Genomic DNA, 25,047 nt, shown 5'->3' with positions numbered 1-25,047 from the left:
GGAAATCTTGAATAACAAAAGGCTGTAGGTCTTACAATACCAGATATTAAGAATTATTATGAAGCTACAATAATTAAAATTGACAAATAGATTAATGGAGCAGAAGAGAGTCCAGAAACAGGCCCACACATACACAATCATCTGATTTAAGAAAAAGACACCAATGTAATTTAGTAGGGAAAGGACAGTCTTTTCCATAAATGAGAAAATTTTTGACTCTTACCTCACACCATACAGAAAAATTAATTTGAAATGGATCATACAACTAAATGTAAATGATAAGGTAATAAAATTTCTAGAAGAAAATATAGGAGAATACGGGATAGGCAAAGATTTCTTAAGCCAGAACCCAAAGGACACTTACCAAAAAATAATCATAAAATGAACTTACAAGAAAATAAGAACTTGTGCTCATCAAAAGACACTATTAAAACAGTAAAAAGGCAAACCACAGACTAGGATAAATGTCCACAATATTTATATATTTGATACCAGACTTACATGCAGAATATATAAAAGAACTCTTACAAATTAATAGACAACCCAGTCAAAACTGAACAAGAGTTAAATACGTCACAGAAGAGAGTACCAAAATGGCCAATAAACATTTGAAAGGATGCTCAACATCACTGGTGATCCTAGAAACACAAACTAAAACCATACACTCACCAATCTGGTTAAAATTAAAAACCTCAACACTCTCAAGTGCTGATGAGATCACAGGACAACTAGAAGTCTGATGGGAATATAAACTGGTACAACTACTCTAGAAAACTGTTTGGCACTGTTAAACATACCTAAACCCTACTCTAGCAATTCCACTCCTGGAATATATATCCCAAAGAAATGAGGGTTTATGTCGATCAAAAAACACACAAACTTCATAAGATTATTCACAATAGTAAAAAACTGGAACTAACACAAATATCCATCAACAGGAGAATTAACAAATAAATTGTGGCACATTTGTATAGTAAAACACTACACAGCAATACCAAAGAGTGAACTGCTACCACCTATAGTGCTAGGGATAAATCTCACTAACATAATGTGAAGTGAAAAAAAGCCAAACAAAAAAAGAGCACATGAAATTTCAAATCAGACAAAATTAATCTGTGGTGACAGAGGTCATAATGTGGTTACCTTTGTGGAAGCACTGATGAGAAAGTACCAGGGAACTTGCCGAGGTTCTATAGAAATTGTCTATCTTGATCTGCTGGTAGTTATACATAAGGAACGGAGAAGGCAATGGCACCCCACTCCAGTACTGTTGCCTGGGAAATCCCATGGGTGGAGGAGCCTGGTAGGCTGCATTCCATGGGGTCGCTAAGAGTCGGACATGACTGAGCAACTTCACTTTCACTTTTCACTTTCATGCACTGGAGAAGGAAATGGCAACCCACTCCAGTGTTCTTGCCTGCAGAACCCCAGGGATGGGGGAGCCCCAGTGGGCTGCCGACTGTGGGGTCGCACAGAGTCGGACACGACTGAGCGACTTAGCAGCGGCAGATATAAGGAAGGGTTTCCCCAATGGCTCAGCAGTACAGAATCTGCCTGCGAAGCAGGAGATAAGGGTTCAATCCCTGGGTCAGGAAGATCCCCTGGAGTAGGAAATGTCAGCCTCCTTCAGTATTCTTGCCTAGAAAATCCCCTGGACAGAGGAGCCTGGTGGGCTACAGCTCATAAGAGTCGCAAAGGGTCGGACACGACCGAGAGACTGAGCACGCACGCACAGGGGATGTGTACCACAGACGTAAGGTAGGCACAAGAAGGGAGGACTCCATGACTGGATGCTTCTATTAGCCACGGTGACCTGACAAAATTTCAACAGAGGTTCCAAGATAAGCCCAGAAACACGTAAGATCAGGATCCCAACTTTCAAATTCTCTACTGCTCCTGGCACGAATGACTGAAAATCAGACATTGTTGTGTTCCTTCTCGACTCCTCTCAAGCCTTCAGGAAAAGATTGATTCTAAGCCTCTGCCTATCTGTTATTAATCCATCCACTTAGGGTACAGGCTGCTGTTGGTAAACAGGACAAGGACTCTGAGCCCACTGCAGAGTCCAGAGCACACTGGGAAGCTTGCCAAGAGATAGCTGAAACCCTGGCGTGTTCAGCTTGGAGAAAAACCTCACCATAAATGGGAGCCTCTTACCAGATGAAGGATGGATGTGCAGAGACGCAGGCAGCGATAGAGCAGCCGCAGAGCCTTGTGGTTCTCCTTGGCTAGAGCCCGCCGCAGGTCCAGCAGCTCGTAGCACTGATCTGCTTCATGGGGGAGCCAGGACACAGAGTGAAGCTCCTGCAGAAGTCTGGAATCAAGGGCTAAACTGGTCAGAGCTGGCAACTCTCCCCTCGTTCCTTGGACTCTTTTGACTTATTCCTAGGCCAGCTCACCCCAGGATGAGCAAAGGTTTAGAGAGAGCATAACGTTCCCAGTGACTGACAGTGACAGCCTCCTCTTGAGGGTTCTTTGCAAGAGTTTAAGCCCAGGGTGTTCCTGACTGTGGAATTCTTTGGCAAAAGTTTGGGGTATGCACAAATGTTTACATTGGGTAACCCTTTCTGCCAGGAAAGAAGGTCAAAGAGATCCTAGGGTCTGACTTAGAAGGAGAGACTGCAGAGGCTTCTTCTTGGAATAAGGAAAGCTTCAGGTCTTTACAGTCTAGATGGACAGGCAGGTTTTAGAATCAAAGGTGAGGAACCTCCAACTTCTCTACGGGCTGACCATCCCTGAAGAAACCCACTTCTGTTATCTATTCCCCCTACAACCACCCTGAAAAATCTACATCTCAAAATATCCTTGAAAAAATTGACTCCCTGATAAACAGAGTATGATCATATGGGTATCATTGACTCAGTTCCTACTGAGGCACTGAACATAGTACTCTATATTCACTATCTCATTTAATTCTCACTGCTGGTTCACTGAGTAAAGAAAGTGAAAGTAAGTTAAAGTGAAAGTCACTCAGTAATGTCTGACTCTTTGTGACCCGATGGACTATACAGTCCACGGAATTCTCCAGACCAGAATACTGGAGTGGGCAGCCTTTCCCTTCTCCAGGGGATCTTCCCAACCTAGGAATTGAACCCAGGTCTGCCTTATTGCAGGCAGATTCTTTACCAGCTGAGCCACAAGGGAAGCCCAAGAATACTGGAGTGGGTAGCCTATCCCTTCTCTAGCAGATCTTCTTGGCCCAGGTATAGAACCAGGGTCTCCTACATTGCAGGCAGATTCTTTACTAACTGAGCTATCAGGGAAGCCATCAAGTAAAGAATCCGCCTGCAAAGCAGGAGACTTGGGAGATGCTGGTTCGATCCCTGGGTCAGGAAGCTCCCCTGGAGAAGGAAATGGAAACTTAATCTAGTATTCTTACCTGGAAAATCCCATGGACAGAGGAGCCTGGCAGGCTACAGTCCAAAGGGTTGCAAAGAGTTGGTTATGACTATGACTTTTTTTTTTTAAACAGCTATGGAAACAATGTCAGACTTTATTTTTTGGAGCTCCAAAATTACTGCAGATGGTGACTGCAGCCATGAAATTAAAAGACGATTACTCCTTGGAAGGAAAGTTATGACCAACCTAGATAGCATATTCAAAAGCAGAGACATTGCTTTGCCGCAAAGGTCCATCTAGTCAAGGCTATGGTTTTTCCATTGGTTATGTATGGATGTGAAAGTTGGACTGGGAAGAAAGCTGAACGCCGAAGAATTGATGCTTTTGAACTGTGGTGTTGGAGAAGACTCTCAAGAGTCCCTTGGACTGCAAAGAGATCCAACCAGTCCATTCTAAAGGAGATCAGTCTTGGGTGTTCTTTGGAAGGAATGATGCTAAAGCTGAAACTCCAATACTCTGGCCACCTCATGCAAAGAGTTGACTCACTGGAAAAGACTCTGATTCTAGGAGGGATTGGGGGCAGGAGGAGAAGGGGATGACAGAGGATGAGACGGCTGGATGGCATCACCAACTCGATGGACATGAGTTTGAATGAACTCTGGGAGTTGATGATGGACAGGGAGGCCTGGCGTGCTGCAATTCATGGGGTCACAAAGAATCGGACATGACAGAGCGACTGAGCTGAACTGAACTGAGCAGAAAAAATCTTTTGTTTTCAGATCAGGAAACTGAGGCTCAAAGAGTAAGGTCTCTTGCTAGTGTTTAGGACTTAAATTCAGATCTGTGCATCCAATTATGCCATGATAATTAAGCTAGACTGGAGAAAATCTAGAGCTGAGGTTGTGAACTGGTAGCACATGGGCCAAATTCAGAATGAAAGGGTTTTTGTATGTACCACTAAGAGTTGGCCAGCACAGTGTTTTAATAAAACTTTTTGGTGTTTTAATAAAAATTAAAAGATAACCAGATAAAATTAAGAAATTTTACATCAAAATGTGGATTCCTAGGTCATCCTGAAAAAATAATGTGGCTGGCATGCTGGATCCATATTCCTAACGGTAAGAATCAATCAGAACTAGGTAGTGACTGTCCTCTTCAGGTGCAATCCCCAAGCTGACTGCAGTCCCATGCCTCCTAATGTCTTGAATCCAGCCCACTGTGTTTCTTTCACAGCTCTTCCTTGGGCCCTGAAGGCATCTGAGCTTGCAACTCTAATCACAGAAGATAACTGCAATGGTGAGGAGTTGTGCAGAGAAAGTAATAAAGAACTGAAAACAGGAGAAACTAAGATTTTCTTAAAAAAAAAAAAAAGAATTCAAGTAATACCATGGTAAGAGCAGTTTCAAATACCTACATTACATCCTCAGATTTGATATTTAATAACTGGACAATCTGGAGAAAGTTGATATAGAAATTTATTAATACATAGATATGTTCAGAATATATTTTTCAGAGGGAAAAAATGGTTACAGAACAATTATGTAAAGTATGATTGCATTTGTATATATGATAGGGAAAAGACTGTAAGAATATGTGATGAATTGTCATGGTTATCTGTAGATGGTGAGACTGAAAGGTTTTTCATTTGTGCTGTTTTTCTATTTTCCAAATCTTCTAAAATGATCGTGTATATTACTGCTTGTAAAATAATTTTCAGAAGTCCATTGCAGGGACTTCCCTGGTGGTCCAGCGGCTAAGAACTCTGTGTTCCTAATGCAGTGGGGTTGGATTCAATCCCTGGTCAGGGAACTAGATCCCATATGCCTCAACTAAGACCCAGTGCAGCCAAATAAATAAATATTTTTTTTTAAGTCCATAGAAGTTGTGACTTGAAGACTCACCTGCTGATATGGAGCAGCCCAGCTCCAAAGTGGGGGACAGCCAGGAGCAGGTGTTTCTCTAGGAAAGACCGATGCTGGTGCAGCCTCTGCAACTTCACACTCTTCTTCCAGCTACAAACCAGAGGGAAGTGACAGTGTACTGTGGCTCTTTGTGATGCCTCTTCCCAAAGCCCATAGCCAACATCACCTACCTGGCTAAGGCCTTGCGTAAGAGGCAATACTTGAAGAATGGAATAAGCTGGAGCTGTTGCCAGAGGACAGAGTGGCGGTGCCAGGTACCCAGTGTCATCGCCTCACTGCCCTCCACAGGGTGTACGTGCAGGATCCCAAAGGGGGAGAAGATGTAGTGCTCAGGATTCACCTTGTTGGCTGGCACCACCATAAGGCTGTAAGGCCTTTGAACCAGAGCACAGATCAGTGAGGGCCTTGGGAACTTGTGCAGACTCCAGGGAGGGACAAAAGAAGGACAGAAAGGGGAAACCAGGAGGCAGAAAGGAAGGCGGAAGACAGTGGGAGGAGGGGAAAGAGAGCAGAATGCTCTTCAAACCAGAAAGATGTGATTTTAAGAATAAAAAGGAAGCCAAAAACAGGTGGGAAGAAAGAAAAAGGCTACTAGCCAGTTCCAAGCAGTTCATATCTCCAGACGCAGAGAACTTACATCCCATCAAATCAAGATGCTATCAATTGTAAGCTGCAACATTCTTTTATGAAACACTAAAAGAAAAAATGCTATCAATATGATATGCCACCAATTTGTAAGGTGCATGACAATTTCAGAAAAGTTTAAATGTGAAAAAAATGTACATCTTAGAAATAATAAAATATGTATATCCTACATGCTGAAATAACATGCAGAGATAATCAGGGAAGGCTCTTTGGAGTAACTGAGGATGGGGGAAAGCAAGGGTAACTAGAACACTAGACACAGGCCAATAAAGAGGAAAACTGCCATCTAGCGAACCAGATAAATTCCTCCAGAGCCATCTTATAATCCTAGTAAGTTGTTTTATTTCAGGAAAATGCTCCCATATCGCACATTAAATACACTCTATATGTAAGTATATAACATATAAATTATGTGCTATATCTAGTTGAGGTAAACCTAGTTGCCATAATGCCATGCTTGGGCACATTTAATAAAGCATTTATTAATTTTTATCCTGCAGTTTTCTTTTCATAACTTGGAGTCAGTAATATTTTTAAGCACTAAAAATATTTTTTAGCCTTTTAAAAACTGTGTGTCCCAAGTCTTATGCATATAATGCCTAAAAGGTAAACTGCCCTCCTCCTCTCTCTCTCTCTCTCTCTCTCTCTCTCTCTCTCTCTCTCTCTCCCCCATCACTCCCCCCATATATTATTAAGCAAATGACTCAAGGGCATATACATAGATACCAAAATAAACTCAGTAAGTCAAATCATATAAAAACTTTATTTCATTTTTGACAAAGTGACTAGATCTTCTCAAGTATACTATTATCCCCAAATTACAGATGAGAAAACTGAACAAAGAGAAGTCATAAGTTTGCACAAGGCAGTTAAGGAAAGAATTTTTGTTGTTTAGCTGCTAAGTTGTGTCCAACTCTTTTGCGACACCATGGACTGTAGCCCACCAAGCTCCCCTGTCAATGGGATTTCCCAGGCAAGACTACTGGAGTGGTTTGCTATTTCCTTCTCCAGGGGATCTTCCTCATCCAGGGACTGAATCTGCATCTCCTGCATTGGCAAGCAGACTCTTAAGCCAGGATTCAAAAACCAAATCTACCTGACTGAAGTCCCCCTCTCTTAACCACTGGACTATGCAGCATTCTGCAGGATAGCTACCTATCCTAACTGAGGCCTGACTTCCCAAGGGGATGCTCCTTCCCCTGTGGCCTTCTTAATGGAGGCTATTCTTCCTGCACAGGGCAGGAGTCAGGGAGAGCTGAGCAAAGACCCTAAGGAAGTTAAGGAATGTAGTCTTCCCCAAGCATAAATCAAAATCTAGGACAGGGGGTTCCCTGGTGGCCTAGAGATTAGGATTTCTGGCTTTCACTGCTGTGGCCCAGGTTCAATCCCTGGCCTGAGGACTGAGATCCTTGCAAGCGTGGCAATCTAGGACAAATATAAGAAAATTCTGAGAACTGCAAATACACTGAAAGAAAACCTCAAAGTGAAACAAAAAATGCCAGGTTTCCACTTTTACTGAAGGTGCACTGGCAATATGGACCAACACTTCCCTTGAAAACAACTAGAAAAACTGGGCAAAGTATCTAGATAAAACATGAAAATCATTAGAGAACCCACAAATTAAATCCCCTGGGCTTCCAGATGGGACTCTGGTTACAACACAGATTGAACCAGAAAACACCTCCCTCCTTGGTGTGGGCCCCCAGCTCTTTTGTTTTAAAACCAAATCTGCTTCAAACCCACTTCTGCTCTTTAGTTTTCTGAGTCTGATGAAAGGTCACCTCCTCTTCTCTATATTTCCAGAGCATATAGTAAAACTGACACACCATTGCCTCTACTGGAATCTCTGTTTGGAGAAAAGCAGCAACAAGTGCAAAACTCACTTCACTGTGTTCCTTTTTGGGCAGACGTGGGCCCTGTAATTATTCACTGCTTTTTTAGTTCTCTTGCTCATGGTTTCTTGTTTCTCTCTGTGCCTAATTATCTTTGAATATGTTGCTTCTCTGATTATGACTGAGCTGGTAGTTGAAAGCCCTATGCTTGTCACTGTCCTTCTGTAGGCTCTCCACCATTGTCAACAGGGCTCGCATGCCACATCACTACCATTACTATCACTACGGCTGGACAGTCAAGTGTAGCAGCCACTAGGTGTCAGTAGGTAGTTCATCTTCAACTACAGTGACAATTCAGTCAGTTGTGATGTCACCACAAGTCATGGATTCCTAGCATGCTATTTCCCATTAGCAAGAAGCCTAGTACTGTCCAAGGCCAAGGACATCACCAAACCAATATCAGAATCCCATATTTGAGGATCGTTTCCTGAGACCGCTCATGATGCCAAGTATTACATCAGAGTCCAGTCAGGAAAACAGAAATGGTATTCAGCATTTCAACAAAGTGAATTCAATAAAGAAAATGTGTTTCAGAAAAGGTGTCAGAGGACACCTGAAAAGCAAAAAGGGAAAAACTAAGGTAGAGCAGAGACAATAACTACGGGAAATGGATGCCAGCCCTGAGACTAGAGGAACAAAGGAGAGAGGTTTGGGTTCTCAGAAGCCATGCGTTAGGAGGAGGGGCTTGTAGCACAGGAACTTGGATTTCTAAGGAATGCCGCCTGGCTGCTGCTAGTAAATAAGGAGTTCGGAGGAGGGGCCTTGTAGAGCTATGATTCGGAACTCTGATGGGCAGGGCTACCCCTTGGTTCGCGTTGATCCCTCTTGCAGTGCCAGGATCAGGAAGAGGCTACTTCAGAAAGGGCCTGCTGCTGGCACAGTGAACGACCATTTCTGGGGCAATGATATGAAGGGAAAGCAGAGGAAGGACAAAGTCCGTTCTCCTCCTATCCTGCTATCCGGTCTCCTTCTAGCACCCCCTGTGAATCAAACCTAACAGGAAGCTAGCTGAAAAAAGAGAAATGAAGTTTACAGAGTCCCAGCCCCAGCATTACAAAGCAGAGAGAAAAGAGCAAAACTAGAGCCAAGAGGCAATTGCCTAATAACGAGCACAGTGCTCTCCGTGAGCTCTTGTTAAATGAATTGATCAGTAAATCAGTGGATGGCACAGATCATTAGTCCTACTGAAGTTCAGGAGAAAGAGGTCAGTGTTTGCAGGATATATAGATTCCTGGGAGTAGATATCAGATACTGCTCAAGAGGATGGACTTTTGAGTTAAGACAGTGCCAGCTTTCAGCCTTGTTTCTGCCACTTACTATGTGGTCTTGGACAAGTCACGTAACCTGCCTATGCATCAGTCTACTCATCTCATATATGGAATAATAATGGCACCTACCTGGCAGGTGGGGATTAAATGACACAGGTATTTTTAAAAAGGTTGATTAACGGTAATTACTACTGATATTTCTGGGAAGAGAAGAGACTTGATCAGGGCTTTTAAAAATACTAAAGATTTTGATCTAATGGAAGAAAGCGAATGAATGACTCTCAAGTCATATGGAAGAAGACTTGTTTTCATAGCACAGAGATAACACAAGGACCAAAAGGTAAAAGTTAAAGGAAAGTAGTCTAAGGAAAATGATGCCTTGTGAGACACAAAGGTTTAAATGAACACCTGATTCTTGCACTGGAGTTAGAAGACTTCACCATCAAATTCCCTTCTGAAGTGATGATCAAATGTTTCTGTCATTCTGGGACAAAATAAAGAAGACAGAGCAAAAAGCAGAAAAGAGTGACTAACACGAAAAGCTGTGAGAGCAAAGGGGAGCAAGAGGAAGTGAAGAGCGGGGAGAAGACGGAGATGGAAGAAGAGGGAACCTGGGAGACAGAAGGAATGAGAGGGGAGAGAGAAGGACAGGAAAGTAGCGGGGTCTGGAGAGGAGGGGAAGACAGTGTGGGGGACGTCAGGGAGCGGGAGGAGCAGGTCAGGGCTCTGGGCAGGGGCTCTCACGTAAAGTAGCGGCTGGGAGCCACGTTGAGATAAAGGAAGTGGATCTTCTTCAGGTATCTCTCTGTCTTCATAACGGCCATTATCTGGCTACCCAGGAGGGAAATCTGTGGTAAGAAGCCAGTGCTTCTTTTTTGGAGGGTCTTCTCCTCAGGAACTTCCAAGTCCAGCTGAGACCTGTATGACACAAAGTCAGGAGAGAAGACGCAGAGCAAAGCGGTCAGGCAGCCACTGTCTGCCAGTGAACAAAGGAGCTAGATTAGGTGCCTGAGAGGACCTGATGTGGCCTTTTTAGAGCCTGTCAACCATCTACACCCAAAGGTTTACATGCTGAGCAAATACAGTCGAAGAGGTGACACAGTCAGGCAGCTGCAGTCATTCAGATCTGTGTGTGAAGAACCCTTCCCTTTCTGATAAATGAGTAATCGTTCTGGATTGATTGTGATTACTCTGACATCAGTGTTACATAATACTCAGTAAAAGTCATGGGAATACTTTGCTGTCCCAACTCATGACCTGGCAAGCCCACAGTCCTAGATATCTCCTCTCTGGCAACGTTCCTAGCCTTTAGATCTCCTATCTTTATCCCCATTATACCTGCTTTCCAATTCTTCATGATCTCCAGGCCTGGGGGTTCTTTCTTGCTTTTTCTCCATCATCACCCAAACTCCACCTTCACATCCATCTCTTCCCAGCTGGGATCCAACTATATATCCTTCAGCACCCTCAAGCCTGCACCAATACCATCAATCTTCCTACCCTTCTACCATACCAGCTGATTAAATTGGCATTAAAATTAATTATTAGAGAAGACAAAAGTCAATTACCTGGACTAACAAATTTGGTTAGAGCAAACTCCGAGCAAAAAAAATAAAACAAACCAAAAACCCTCTGAATAATCCAGTTTAGACTTAGTCAGTCCAAGTATATTCATGCCATTAATTAACCCAAATCTAGATCAACAGAACAAGTTACCCCAGGGCTACAATGCCATCCTAAAGTTCACATCGGGACTTCCCTGGTGGTCTAGTGGTTGAGAATCCACCTGCCAATGCAGGGAACACGGCTTCAATCCTTGGTCCTGGAAGATTCCACATGCCGCAGAGCAGCCGTGCCCTCGCACCACAACTGCTGAGCCTGTGTTCTGCAACAAAAGAACCCACCGCAACGAGAAGCCCTAGCACGAAAACCAGGGAGTGGCCCCAGGTTTCCGCAACTAGAGAGATCCCACTGGCAGCAATGAAGACCCAGAACAGCCAAAAACAAATAAATGAATTAATAAAATTAAATGAAGTTCACATCAACAACAGGGTTTGTGATTTTGACATTAGATCAGGACATCTTAATGGTGTAACTGCACTAAAGTTTCATTTCCTCAATAATTAAAGCCCTATTTGTACTAAGCAGGTTCAGAAGATCTCAGAACAGAAATATCATCTCCTATATAGATTCCTGGAGTCCAGTCTCATCTGTGGGCTCACTCTGCTCGATGTCTTAGTACAAGTCCTCAGGCAGCTACCCCTTGCAGTCTCCCTGACTGCTATTGCAGGCTTCCACCTCCCCACTCCCACACCCAGCCCCCCCCGAGCTCCCAGTCCCCTTCTTTGCTTCTGTCCCTGCCCAGCGAAAACTGAGGCTCTCAGCCATGAAATAAGTCCCTCAAGTTCTGCTGCCTTCCCACACATTTATCTGTACATATTCCCATTCTATTTTTGCCTCCAGATTTGAGTGGAAGGAGTGACCTTCTTCTCCGCAAGACTAATTCCTCCATTTGTGCTCTGGACCCCTTCTCCCCTCTTCATGATGTATTTTTAATCTCCTCTTCTTCCATTGTTAGCCTATACTTATTCATTCACTCTACAAATATTTATTGAGCACCAACTTCTCAGACTGTCTTGAGGGCTATAAATACCTCTCAATTCTTTGAAAGTCCTACTCAGACACCACTGTTTTCAATCTGCTGTCCTAATCTCTCTCTTTCAAGCTAAGCTTCATGAAAGAATGAAACATGATTTCCACGTCCTCCCCTTTCATTCACTTCTGAATGCACTACAGTATGACTGTCTCATCACAAAACTACACTGAAACTGCTCTCACCAACCTCTTCCTTGTTGCTAAATCCAGTGAATATTTTTTCAGATTTTTCTTAATTATCTTGGTAGAGTTTAGCACTGACTGCTTCCTCCTCTTTGAAACTTTCCACTTTACTTCACTTCCTGACTTTCAAGGTATTTTCAAACTCCTCTGATGTGCTTTCTCCTAATTCTGATGTGTATGCACACACACTCACACACACACACACACACCCAGAGGAAGAGCCAGGGAAAAGGCAGCGTTCTTTGATTTTATAGCATTTAACACAAACTGTAAAGCTATTTTACTTAAATCAACTAGTTTAACATCTATCTCCCTTAACTAAGCTGTAAAACCCCAGGGTGGAGAAGGAAATGGCAACCCACTCCAGTACTCTTGCCTGGAGAATCCCAGGGACAGAGGAGCCGGTGGGCTGCCCTTTGTGGGGTCGCACAGAGTCGGACACAACCGAAGCAACTTAGCAGCAGCAAAACCCAAGGGAAGAGATTGAATCTTTCTTTTCACTTCTCTATCCTCGGCATCTAGCAGTTCCTGATATATATTGTTTATCCAGTAATACTTCTTGATGTATGAATGCCTGCAAGACCAGTTCTGGGGAATATGGTGAAATTAAGCCATATTAACTAGGCCCAAAAAAGATGTCCTTTTCATTATAGGGGACTGGAATGCAAAAGTAGGAAGTCAAGAAACACCTGGAGTAACAGGCAAATTTGGCCTTGGAATGTGGAATGAAGCAGGGCAAAGACTAATAGAGTTTTGCCAAGAAAATGCACTGGTCATAGCAAACACCCTCTTCCAACAACACAAGAGAAGACTCTACATATAGACATCACCAGATGGTCAACAACGAAATCAGATTGATTATATTCTATGCAGCCAAAGATGGAAAAGCTCTATACAGTCAACAAAAACAAGACCAGGAGCTGACTGTGGCTCAGATCATGAACTCCTTATTACCAAATTCAGACTTAAATTGAAGAAAGTAGGGAAAACCGCTAGACCATTCAGGTATGACCTCAATCAAATCCCTTATGATTATACAGTGGAAGTGAGAAATAGATTTAAGGGCCTAGATCTGATAGATAAGAGTGCCTGATGAACTATGGAATGAGGTTCATGACATTGTACAGGAGACAGGGATCCAGACCATCCCCATGGAAAAGAAATGCAATAAAGCAAAATGGCTGTCTGAGGAGGCCTTACAAATAGCTGTGAAGAGAAGAGAGGTGAAAAACAAAGGAGAAAAGGAAAGATATAAGCATGTGAATGCAGAGTTCCAAAGAATAGCAAGAAGAGATAAGAAAGCCTTCTTCAGCGATCAATGCAAAGAAATAGAGGAAAAGAACAGAATCGGAAAGACTAGAGATCTCTTCAAGAAAGTTAGAGATACCAAGGGAACATTTCATGCAAAGATGGGCTCGATAAAGGGCAGAAATGGTATGGACCTAACAGAAGCAGAAGATATTAAGAAGAGGTGGCAAGAATACACAGAAGAACTGTACAAAAAAGATATGCATGACCCAGATAATCACGATGGTGTGATCACTCATCTAGAGCCAGACATCTTGGAATGTGAAGTCAAGTGGGCCTTAAAAAGCATCACTACGAACAAAGCTAGTGGAGGTGATGGAATTCCAGTTGAGCTATTTCAAATCCTGAAAGATGATGCTGTGAAAGTGCTGCACTCAATATGCCAGCAAATTTGGAAAACTCAGCAGTGGCCACTGGACTGGAAAAGGTCAGTTTTCATTCCAATCCCAAAGAAAGGCAATGCCAAACAATGCTCAAACTACCGCACAATTGCACTCATCTCACAAGCTAGTAAAGTAATGCTCAAAATTCTCCAAGCCAGGCTTCAGCAATACGTGAACCGTGAACTCCCTGATGTTTAAGCTGGTTTTAGAAAAGGCAGAGGAACCAAAGATCAAATTGCCAACATCCGCTGGATCATGGAAAAAGCAAGGGAGTTCCAGAAAAACATCTACTTCTGCTTTAGTGACTATTTCAAAGCCTTTGACTGTGTGGATCACAATAAACTGTGGGAAATTCTGAAAGAGACGGGAATACCAGACCACCTGACCTGCCTCTTGAGAAACCTGTATGCAGGTCAGGAAGCAACAGTTAGAACTGGACATGGAACAACAGACTGGTTCCAAATAGGAAAAGGAGTACGTCAAGGCTGTATATTGTCACCCTGCTTGTTTAACTTCTATGCAGAATACATCATGAGAAACGCTGGACTGGAAGAAACACAAGCTGGAATCAAGATTGCTGGGAGAAATATCAATCACCTCAGATATGCAGATGACACCACCCTTATGGCAGAAAGTGAAGAGGAGCTTTTTAAAAAGCCTCTTGATGAAAGTGAAAGAGGAGAGCAAAAAAGTTGGCCTAAAGCTCAACATTCAGAAAATGAAGATCATGGCTTCCGGTCCCATCACTTCATGGGAAATAGATGGGGAAACAGTGGAAACAGTGTCAGACTTTATTTTTGGGGGGCTCCAGAATCACTGCAGATGGTGACTGCAGCCATGAAATTAAAAAACGCTTACTCCTTGGAAGGAAAGTTATGATCAACCTAGATAGCATATTCAAAAGCAGAGATATTACTTTGCCGACTAAGGTCCGTCTAGTCAAGGCTATGGTTTTTCCTGTGGTCATGTATGGATGTGAGAGTTGGACTGTGAAGAAGGCTGAGCGCCGAAGAATTGATGCTTTTGAACTGTGGTGTTGGAGAAGACTCTTGAGAGTCCCTTGGACTGCAAGGAGATCCAACCAGTCCATTCTGAAGGAGATCAACCCTGGGATTTCTTTGGAAGGACTGATGCTAAAGTTGAAACTCCAGTACTTTGGCCACCTCATGAGAAGAGTTGACTCATTGGAAAAGACCCTGATGCTGGGAGAGACTGGGGGCAGGAGGAGAAGGAGACGACCGAGGATGAGATGGCTGGATGGCATCACAGACTCGATGGACGTGAGTCTGAGTGAATTCCGGAAGATGGTGATGGACAGGAAGGCCTGGTATGCTGTGATTCATGGGGTCGCAAAGAGTCGGACACGACTGAGCGACTCAACTGAACTGAACTGAACTGAACTAGGCCTCAGAGGTTTACTGCCAGCTCCAAAAAGAGGACCAAGAACTTGACTTCTTCGTGCCAGCATCTCAGCCCATTCTCACTCAATCTAGATTGCTCCCCCAAGGAAAGGAGACTTATGCTCAGGGCACAGGGCAGATCATTGAAAAAAAAGCATCTGGTGGGGCAATTGAAGGTATACACAATGAAAGCACTGGCCACCTTCCATCAGGGCCCCAGAAGCCTGCCTATCTACCCACGGTTAAGGCTCTAAGGCTTCAGGAAAAACTTGACCCAGCCATATATAGTGATATAGTGAAGTCCCTCAGTCCTGTCCAATTCTTTGCGACGCCATGGACTGTAGCCTACCAGGCTCCTCTGTCTATGGGATTTTCCAGGCAATAGTCCTGGAGTGGATTGCCATTTCCCTCTCCAGGGGATCTTCCCAACCCAGCGATTGAACCCGGGTCTCCTGCATTATAGACAGACACTTTACCATCTGAGCCACCAGGGAAGTCTGACCCAGCCATAAACAGAGCTAAAATTGAGAACGCCAAGGTTGATTGAAGGTAAAACTAGCCTTCTTCCCAGACAGTGAACGTATGAATGCCTGCAAGCCTGTCCTAGAGAATATGAAATAGAAAACAGCTTGAGTTTCTAGAATGTGTCACAGAGAAGCTGGCCAGGGGAGAGGGAGAAATTCCAAGACTAGAGTTAGAGAACTCTGAGAAGAGGGTGTCTCTGTAGGCATTCTGAAATCCTAGAGAGCAGTTTAAGAGCTAGACTGGGTAGAAAATCATCACTCCAAGGGCCAAGATTCCCACACTTGCAGGGCAAGAAGACTCTGGAAGGATCAGAATGAAAAGTCCTAGCTGGCAGTGCAGCCAACTCTAGTCTGCCTTGGAGCTGGTTTAGCTCACATAGACATGAGTGGGAGGGGGCCCCAGGCAGGCACTCACCTAGGAGCATCTGGAGGGAGAAACCCAGATTGAGTATCCTGCAGTAGGTAGGCCCAGAGGCAAGACTCGGGGATTATGAAACAAGTGAGAAAAACAACTAAGCACTACATGAGAAAGAAGTCTAGAAACTCTGGAAACTCAGGCTGTTTTCTGAAGCTTTGGCTTCCTCGAGGCTGACTTGTGATTTTCATTAATTTCTGCATTTTCCTAAGGGGATTAACACTGAGGCCACTGGGATTATTAGCAGACAGAAAGACAGAGGTTTTTTCCTTTCCTTTGCTCAGAGCCCTGGACTAGGTTCCTCACTTACTTAGTCTCTGTTCTTCCAACAGGCTCTTCCTCTGCGTTGTCAGGGTCACTGCTTTCATACTGTACTGGGATGTCAGTCGCCAGTGCCAAGGGCACAAGCCTGAGGCCATGTAGCCACTGGGTCTCTTCCACGGCCACTTCCGCACCGACAATACCCAGGCTGTGCTGTAGCTCGGGCAAGGTCAGTGGTCGCAGCCATGTGGCCAAATCGTCCTCGACTTGCTGCCCTTCCCACTGGGCCTGCACAAAAGGGCATGCTGGGCATGGGGTCCCATGATGGAACCGCTTCTTCTGGGGATAGCAGTCAACATGGGAGGTGCCCTCTAACAACGAGGTATCTCGGGGAAAGGCCTGGTCTATGGCATCCAGCAGATCCAGGTGGAGCTGGGCCTGAACCCAGGGTGCCCAGCGGTACAGCCGCTCTAGGAAAGGCAGCAAGTCAAGGCGACCGACCAGCAGCGCTCGATATGGGGGCAGCAGACCCAGCACGGCATGCAGGTAGTTCCACGCCGCAGGACTGCCATCCTGTAGTACTTTCGAGAACAGGGTTTGGAGCTCAGCTACCAGGAGCTCCAGCACTGTGGGCCGCTTGGACCAAGTCACTGCCTTCAGGGACTGCCTCTTTTTTCCCTGACAGGCTTGGCGCTGCTCTGCTTTGTCCAGGACACCTACGGAGTGCCGAGATTCAAGGGCTTTAGATGATGCCTCTTCATCTGAGACCAAGAGGAGCCAGGCATTCAACTGCCGTCGAATTGCTCCTGCCCACTGCTCAGGATCCAACTGCCAGTTCCAGGCTCCTGGTTGATGGATCTCACCTGCTTGGCGCAGCGCAAGACAGGGCAAGAGAAGGGGGCTTAGGCTCTGGGCAGTGTCAAGAGGTTTGGGAGAACGGGGAAGGGAGGGACTTACGACAATGAGATGGATAGAGCTGCAGTTTCCTGAGACCCTCAACCAACCCCACAGCTTCCCCTTAAGACCGGTGAAAAGTAGACCCAGGATGGAGGTAGGCCCCTCCCTGCACAGGAGTCCCTTCCCACTGCCCCTAACACCATCCTCTCACCTGGACAATGGGGCACAGAAGGCAAGGGAAAGGAAGAGAGCGGGACGTGCTGGTGAGGTTTCATGGGGAGGTGCCTGTAGGAGAAATGGGTGAACTTAGACTTGGGTCTCGGGCACAGGCTCGCTCTATTCACAGCCACCCCCATACAGAGACTGGCGCGCACACGTATGATCACTGGTAGAGGCAAAGTGGCTCAAGCACCTAAAAGGGCTCTCTCAGAGGACCTCAGAATAGCAGGGAACTGTCACTGGGACTGGAGCCTGGAGATCGCCTGAAGGGGAACAGGTCGTTACAGACAGGCAGCAAAGTCCCGGTCCCGTTTGCCCTCGCCCATGGACTAAGAGAACGTGTTGAGGACAGAAAGCAGAGGAGCGGGTACAAAGGACTACTAGGGGGGATAGAGGCGGGGGCGGGGGAAGAGCGGGGAGGGCTGGGCTGGGAGCGGGAGGAAGAAGAGGTGGAGGAGGAGAGGAAGGGAGGGGTGTGCGAGAAAGGGACACTGCGCGGGGGGGGGGGGGGGGCCGGGGCAGTGGTGAGAATGTGTGTGTGTCTGTGTGTCTGGGAGCAGTGCTGCGAAAGGAAGGGATCCCCGGCAGCGGACTCAACCGCGGCCCCACCCCTGCCAACTGTTAGAACAGTTAGCACGTCGCCTGAGGCCCGAGCCTCGGCTGAGAGCCCCTGTGGGGACAGGAAGGGGCGGGGCCCGGGGCGGGGCCCTGGGGGAGGGGCGGGGCCAGGCCAATTCTGCCGTCTTCCCTCCGCCCGCCGGCTTTGGAAATAGGCAGTCTGGCTGGTTGGGTCTGGAAAAGAACGACTTGTTTGGTTTGGGAAAGTAGCGATCCTGCGGGCGTCGTGAGCGGGTGTAGTCCATATTTCCTGTTTATCTATTACTGAGCCTGTAAGTTGCTATGGGCCCCCACAACAGGGGTCATTGGGACACCACAAACCACCCCACCTAGACCACCACACCTAGCAAAAAATCCAAGTAGACAAACTCCTTGATCACAGAGGAGCTCAAAATCTGGGGGTTTTGGGGTAATGAGGGCAGGGGGAAACGCCTGAATGATTAAAATAAGTAGAAATTCAGCATGTGACAGAATCCCACCTCCACTTTGGATATCTGATAAGAATTCCAAACTTAAAAACTTAAAAGGTCCAAAACCTGAGTCCTAACTGCCTCCTTCCCCAAATAAGCCTGTTTCTTTTGTTTTCGTCCGCATCTCAGTAAATAGCAAGTCCGTTTTTCCAGTTGCTTGGGTCAAAGGTTCAGTCAGTTCAGTTGTACAGTCATGTCTGACTTTTTTCGACCCCATGGACTGCAGCACGCCAGCCCTCCCTGTCCATCACCAACTCCTGGAGCTTGCTCAAACTCATGTCTATAGAGTTAGTGATGCCATCCAACCATCTCATCCTCTGTCATCCCCTTCTCCTGTCTTCAATCTTTGCCAGCATCAGTCTTTTCCAATGAGTCAGTTCTTCACATCAGGTAGCCAAATTATTGGAGTTTCAGCTTTAGCATCAGTCCTTCCAATGAACATTCAGGGCTGATTTCCCTTAGGATTGACTAGTTTGATCTTGCAGTCCAAGGGACTCCGAAGAGTCTTCTCCAACACATTTCGAAAGCATCAATTCTTCAGCTCTCACCCTTCTTTATGGTCCAACTCTCACATCCCTTACATGACTACTGGAAAAACCATAGCTTTGACTAGATGGACCTTTGTCAGCAAAGTACTGTCTCTGCTTTTTAATATGCTGCCTAGGTGGGCCATAGCTTTTCTTCCAAGGAGCAAGCGTCTTAATTTCTTGGCTGTAGTCACCATCTGCAGTAATTTGGGAGCCCAAGAAAATAAACTCTGTCTCTGTTTCCATTGTTTCCCCATCTATTTGCCATGAAGGAATAGGACCAGATATCATGATCTTCGTTTTTTGAACATTGAGTGTAAGCCAGCTTTTTCACTCTCCTCTTTCACTTTCATCAAGAGGCTCTTCACTTCCTTTCATAAGGGTGGTATCATTTGTGTATCTGAGGTTATTGATATTTCTCCCAGCAATCTTGATTCCACTTGTGCTTCATCCAGCCCGGCATTTTGCATGATGTACTCTATGCATAAGTTAAATAAGCAGGGTGGCAATATATAGCCTTGATATACTCCTTTCCCAATTTGGAACCAGTCTTTTGTTCCATGTCCAGTTCTAACTGTTGCTTCTTGACCTGAATACAGATTTCTCAGGAGGCAAGTAAGGTGGCCTGGTATTGCCATCTCTTGAAGAATTTTCCAGTTTGTTGTGATCCACACAGTCAAAGGTTTTGGCACAGTCAATAAAGCAGAATTAGATGTTTTTCTGAAACTCTCTTGCTTTTTCTATGATCCAGTAGATGCTGGCAATTTGATCTTTGTTCCTCTGTGTTTTCTAGATCCAGCTTGAACATCTGGAAGTTCTCAGGTACTGAACCTGGGAGATTTGGTAAAGTAGCAGTCCTGAGGGTATTGTGGAAAGGTGTAGCCCATATGCTTGTTTATCTAATAGTGAGCCTGTGAGTTGCTATGGGCACTTACAACAGGGGTGTTTGGGACACCCCACCCCACCCAACACACACTTGCATGTATCCATCTAGACTACCACACTCTTAGCAAAAATTCCAAGTAAGACAAACTCCTTCATCCAAGTGAGGTTTAACTTGGAGAATTTTGAGCATTACTTTACTAGCGCGTGAGATGAGTGCAGTTGTGTGGTAGTTTGAACATTCTTTGGCATTGCCTTTCTTTGGGATTGGAAAAACTGACCTTTTCCAGTCCTGTGGCCACTGCTAAGTTTTCCAAATTTGCTGGCATATTGAGTGCAGCACTTTAATAGCATCATGTTTTAAGACTTGAAATAGCTCAGCTGGATTCCATCACCTCCACTAGCTTTGTTTGTAGTGATGCTTCCTAAGGCTCACTTGACTTTGAATTCCAGGATTTGTGGCTCTAGGTGAGTGATCACACCATTGTGGTTATCTGGGTCATGAAGATCTTCATTGTATAGTTCTTCTGTGTATTCTTGCCACCTCTTCTTAATATCTTAATATCTTCTACTTCTGTTAGGTCCATACTTTCTGTCCTGTATTGTGCCCATCTTTGCATGAAATGTCTCCTTGATAGTTCCCCACCCCCACCCCTGCACACATCGCATGTCTAATCATTCAGCAAAAATTCTGTGAAGCTGTAATTTCAAAATATATCCGAAATCCAAGTATTTCTCACCAATAAGAGCTAAACCCACTAAGTCACTAAGATGGTGAAGGAAAGGGAAGCCTGGTGTGCTGCAGTCCATGGAGTCCCAAAGAGTCAGACACAGCTGAGCGACTGAACATCACCAAAGAGCTAAACCTTGGTCTAGGCCACTATCACCTCTCACCTGGATTATTCCATCACCTTCTAACTGATCTCTTGGCTTCCACCCTTGCCCATACAATCTGCTCTTTTTAGACTAGCCTGTGGCCTTTTTCAAATACAGGCAGATCGTATCACTACTCTGCTCAAACTCACTAATGTTGTATCATCTCGTTCCCTCAGGAAGTCCTACAAGGCCTACAAGTTGCTGCTGCTCAGCTGGCTACTACCACTATGGACTCTGTCCTTCTCTCCCCATTCACAGAATCACACCGAACATGCTCCCACCCCAGAGCCTTAGTACAGTGCATCTCTGCCTACTGATCGTTTAAGAGACAGACAAGTTTTCTGTGCCACAAACTAAGCAGCTTGAAAACAACACCTGTTTAGTATCTCACAGTTCTGTATGTCAGTGCCCTCATCATGGCTTGACTGGGTTCTCTGCTCAAGATATCATAAGCCTGAAATCTAGCTGTTGGTTGGACTGAGTTCTTGTCTGGAGGCTCTGGGGGAAAATCCTCCTCCAAGCACATTCTGTTTTTTCATGCATGTGTGTGTGGAAGTGCAGAGTCTTAACCATTGGATGGCCAGAAGTCCCCAAGCTCATTCTTGTTGTTGGCACTTTTCAGTTTCTTGTGGTTATGGGATGGGGTCCCTGATTCCTCGTGGGCATCAGGGGCCACTCTCCGCTCCATCCAAGAGGCCACTGATCTTTCTTGCCATATGGTATCTTCATCTTCAAATCAGGCACAGTGCCTCAAACCCCTCTCATGTTTCAAATCTCTCTGACATTCTCTTCTGCCTGCCTTTTTAATATTTATTTATCTGGCTGTGCCAGGTCTTTGTTGTAGCATGTGGGGTCTGGTTCCCTGAGCAGGGATCAAACCTGGGCCCCTTGCATTGGGAGCGTGGTCTTAGTCACTGAACCACCAGAAAAGTCCTGAAAACTCCCTGCTTTTAAAATGTGGTTAGGCCTGGCCTATCCGGATAATCTCCTTTTCTTACAGTCAAGTATGTCATATACCTAATCAGAGAAGCAAAATCTGTCATATTCAGTCCTGGGGCTTATACATGGTGTGTACACCGTGGGGTGGGAAATCTTGGGCACCGTGTTAACATTCTGTCTACTACACGTATGCTGTAATAATAAAAAGACCCCCCCCCCCCGCAAATACAAGGGCTTAAACAGGATAGACGTTTATTTTTCTCTCATAGAACTGTCCAAGTATAAGTACTCCAGGACTTAAATGGCAGCCTTTGAGTTGTTCTGCCTTCTTCAAGGAAGTGGTCCTTGTCTTCAAAGTCCAGGAGAGTTCACCAGCATGTGTGTTGAGCCCCATCCCAAGTAGTGAGATGGGGGAAAGAGCAGGGGAAGGCATGCCCTTACCCTTAAGAGCACAATCTACCACTGCACACATCATTCATCACACAGACACTCCTAACTGCAAGGAAAGCTGCAGAATTTGATCTTTATTTTCAGCAACCATCTAGCTGGGTTAAAGTCAGGGGTTCAATTAATAAAAGAAGAAGTGGACAATGGATGCTGGGGACAACTAAAGGCTTTAGCACAGTGAACACTCTTCTTCCAGATGTCCCCAAGGCCTGCTCCCTCATTTCAAGTTTTGGCTTCAAGAGACCTCATTAGTGAGTTCTTCTCTGACAACCTAGCATAAAATAGCAACAGTATCCCCATCATCCTTGTCCTTCTTACTATGCATTAATTTTCTCCATAGTACTTATTACCATCTCATATCAGTACATACTTAGTTGCTTATTGTCTGTTTCCCCTGACTAGAAGTCTAAGCTCCATGGTGACAGATTCTGATTGCTCTCTGGTCTCTCTAGCGCTAGACACCATGAGTAGGTGACCAGAAAATATTTGTGGAACGAATGCATAAATGTACAGCAATCTTCATTAGTGAGAAAGAGGTCAGACTCTGGAAGTCAAACTGGACTGAAAACTTGACTCCACCAATGACTAGTTGTGAGATATTTTTCTGCAGTTTCATTTTTCTATGTGTAAAATGAAGATAATAATAGTACTTACTTTACAGTGTTGTTGTGAGAATTAAATGAGTTGTTACATAAAATGCTTGCAGTCCATGGGGTCACTAAGAGTCGGACACGACTGAGCGACTTCACTTTCACTTTTCACTTTCATGCATTGAAGGAAATGGCAACCCAGTCCAGTGTTCTTGCCTGGAGAATCCCAGGGACAGGGGAGGCTGGTGGGCTGCCGTCTATGGGGTCGCAAAGTCGGACACGACTGAAGTGACTTAGCAGCAGCAGCAGCACAGCCCGGAAGATAATAAGCATGTGATATAACTGAGTTGTGCAAACTATGTATTTTTGTCGTTGTTTATGGCACTCTACCTACTGCTGTGGACATAATGGTGAATGAGACATAAAAAGGTTCAGTAAAGGCCATATGAGGAGAGGATGGGTTGCAATTTTAAATAGGGTAATTAGTAAAAGGTGGCATCTAAACAGGAAAGGTGGAAAACAGGGCAGCACTTGCCCCTGTCTATTGCCTGGTTAGTTCTAATTTATCGTTCAAGTCTCAGCTTCAGAATCACTTTCCCAGGGAAGTTCTTCACCCCACACACAGTTAAGTTAGTACTACTGTCTGTTTTCACTGCAATGCATATTTCTTCTTCATGACATACATCACAGTTGTGATTACTTGTTCTATATTGACTTTCACCATACCCACATTAAGTCCCAAGAAAATGACTGCATCTTTCTCATTCACCTCTGTATCTTCAGGGCTTAACAATGTTGGTAAAAGCAGTCACTCAAGTATTTGTGAATTATTATAAATATATGGAAGAATGTGGGGCATACCCAGAAAAACAGAGTCCAGAGTTAGCAGGATGTGTCTGAACACTACAAGTAAATTGATTCTTTTATAACCAAGGATAAGAGAGTCAAAAGCTGGCTGAAGATGAGGCCAGAGCCCATCAGAGTAAGCTTCAGTTGTGAGGAGGAGTCTGAAGGTCATGGAAGGTGTAAGTAGATGAACCATGGTTAAATTTCTATTTTACAAGAATCACTCTTGTTTAGTATGGAAAGTGGATTGGCAGTACCTCCCAGTAGCCATTCTTTTCTTTCTTAGTAACAGAACCTCAAAGTTAAAAAAAAAAAACCTTTATTTATTTATGTATTTTTATGGCTGCACTGGGTCTTTGTTGCTGCAATCAGGTCTTCTGTAGTTGCGGTGGGCCGGAGCTACTCTCTAGTTGCAGTACACAGGCCTCTCATTGCAGTGATTTCTCTTGTTGTGGAGCATGGGCTCCAGGTGCCCAGGCTTCAGTAGTTGTGGCATGCAGGCTTAGTTATCCTGTGGCATGTGGCATATCCCCATACCAGGGGTCAAACTCGTATCCCCTGCATTGCCAGGCAGATTCTTCATCACTGAGCCACCAGGGAAGGCCCAGAACCTCCCACTTTTAACTGGGTAAATGACTAGTAAGATTAAAGATAACATTTCCCAGCCTTCCACATAATAAGCTATGAATAGTTTGCTGCAGACAGAGGTTTTTGGGTGTTGACTTAGCTCATTAAGGAAGGAAGATTCAAAAAGTGAAATTTTGAATGAAAAAAACTTCAAAATCATTGGCAAAATGTCAAATGCAGATTCATTGCTGTCCCTTTTGATTAAAAGCCTTTCTCTTATTATATAGTTGATTGAGCTAGGAAGAGACTGAAAGATACTCATTCAACAAATATTTATCAAGCACTTTTATGTGCCAGGCATGGTGATAAGGATACAATGGTGAGCAATACAGACAAGGACTCTGACCTCATGGGGTTAATAATTACCAAGTGTACAAGCACTACAAGCCAAAAGCAGAAGCATTTATGGGAGCTGGAGTCTGGGATGAGTTATTTGAGGAAAGTATTTGAACTAAGTACTCAAGAATGAGTAGAAATGAGGTGGGTAAAGGGGGAAAGCACTGCAAGTCAGGAAATAACAGGTACAGAGGAATCAGGTATAACAGGTTAGAGGAATGAAAGGCCAGAGTGGTTAGGACACACAGAGAGTGAGGTGTGTGGTTCATTTCAATTCAATTCGGCGAACAGTATTAACTGCCCAGTGTTTGACAGTTACTGACAAGATTAAGCTGAGATAGGCAGGGGCTGGATCATGCAGGGCCTTGTAGGTCACGTACAGAATGTGTGTTTAGTCTAAAAATGGGGAGCTATTGCAAGGTCTTAAGCATCAGTTTGTGTCTTCTGGCTAGTGCATGGAGAATAGATTCGAGGGCTGCAAAAGTGAGTATGAGAAGCAGGAATTGCAATAATACTGGTGAGAGATTGTGATGATGAAGAGAAGCAGACAGAATCAAGGGATTTTTAGAAATTTAATC

At 44.7% G+C, this 25,047-nt stretch overlaps 1 protein-coding gene across 1 annotated transcript in view; it reads right to left on the bottom strand.

The window, feature by feature from the left end:
• The window catches only part of DNHD1 (dynein heavy chain domain 1), a 64,048-nt gene extending 46,411 nt beyond the window's left edge, over positions 1–17,637 (bottom strand). The window contains exons 1-6 of the mRNA XM_018058917.1: positions 17,601–17,637; positions 16,245–17,058; positions 9,811–9,984; positions 5,432–5,635; positions 5,241–5,351; positions 2,158–2,314 (exon numbers count right to left, since the gene is read on the bottom strand). Coding sequence (XP_017914406.1) covers positions 2,158–2,314; positions 5,241–5,351; positions 5,432–5,635; positions 9,811–9,984; positions 16,245–17,058; positions 17,601–17,637 — 1,497 coding nt within the window. The remainder of the gene's footprint in view (positions 1–2,157; positions 2,315–5,240; positions 5,352–5,431; positions 5,636–9,810; positions 9,985–16,244; positions 17,059–17,600) is intronic.

The sequence above is a fragment of the Capra hircus genome, chromosome 15 (genome assembly GCF_001704415.2).
Source record: "Capra hircus breed San Clemente chromosome 15, ASM170441v1, whole genome shotgun sequence".
NCBI classification, from domain to species: Eukaryota; Metazoa; Chordata; class Mammalia; order Artiodactyla; family Bovidae; genus Capra; species Capra hircus.
The sequence above is the reverse complement of the archived record's forward strand: the minus strand, read 5'-3'. Positions and strand labels throughout refer to the sequence as shown.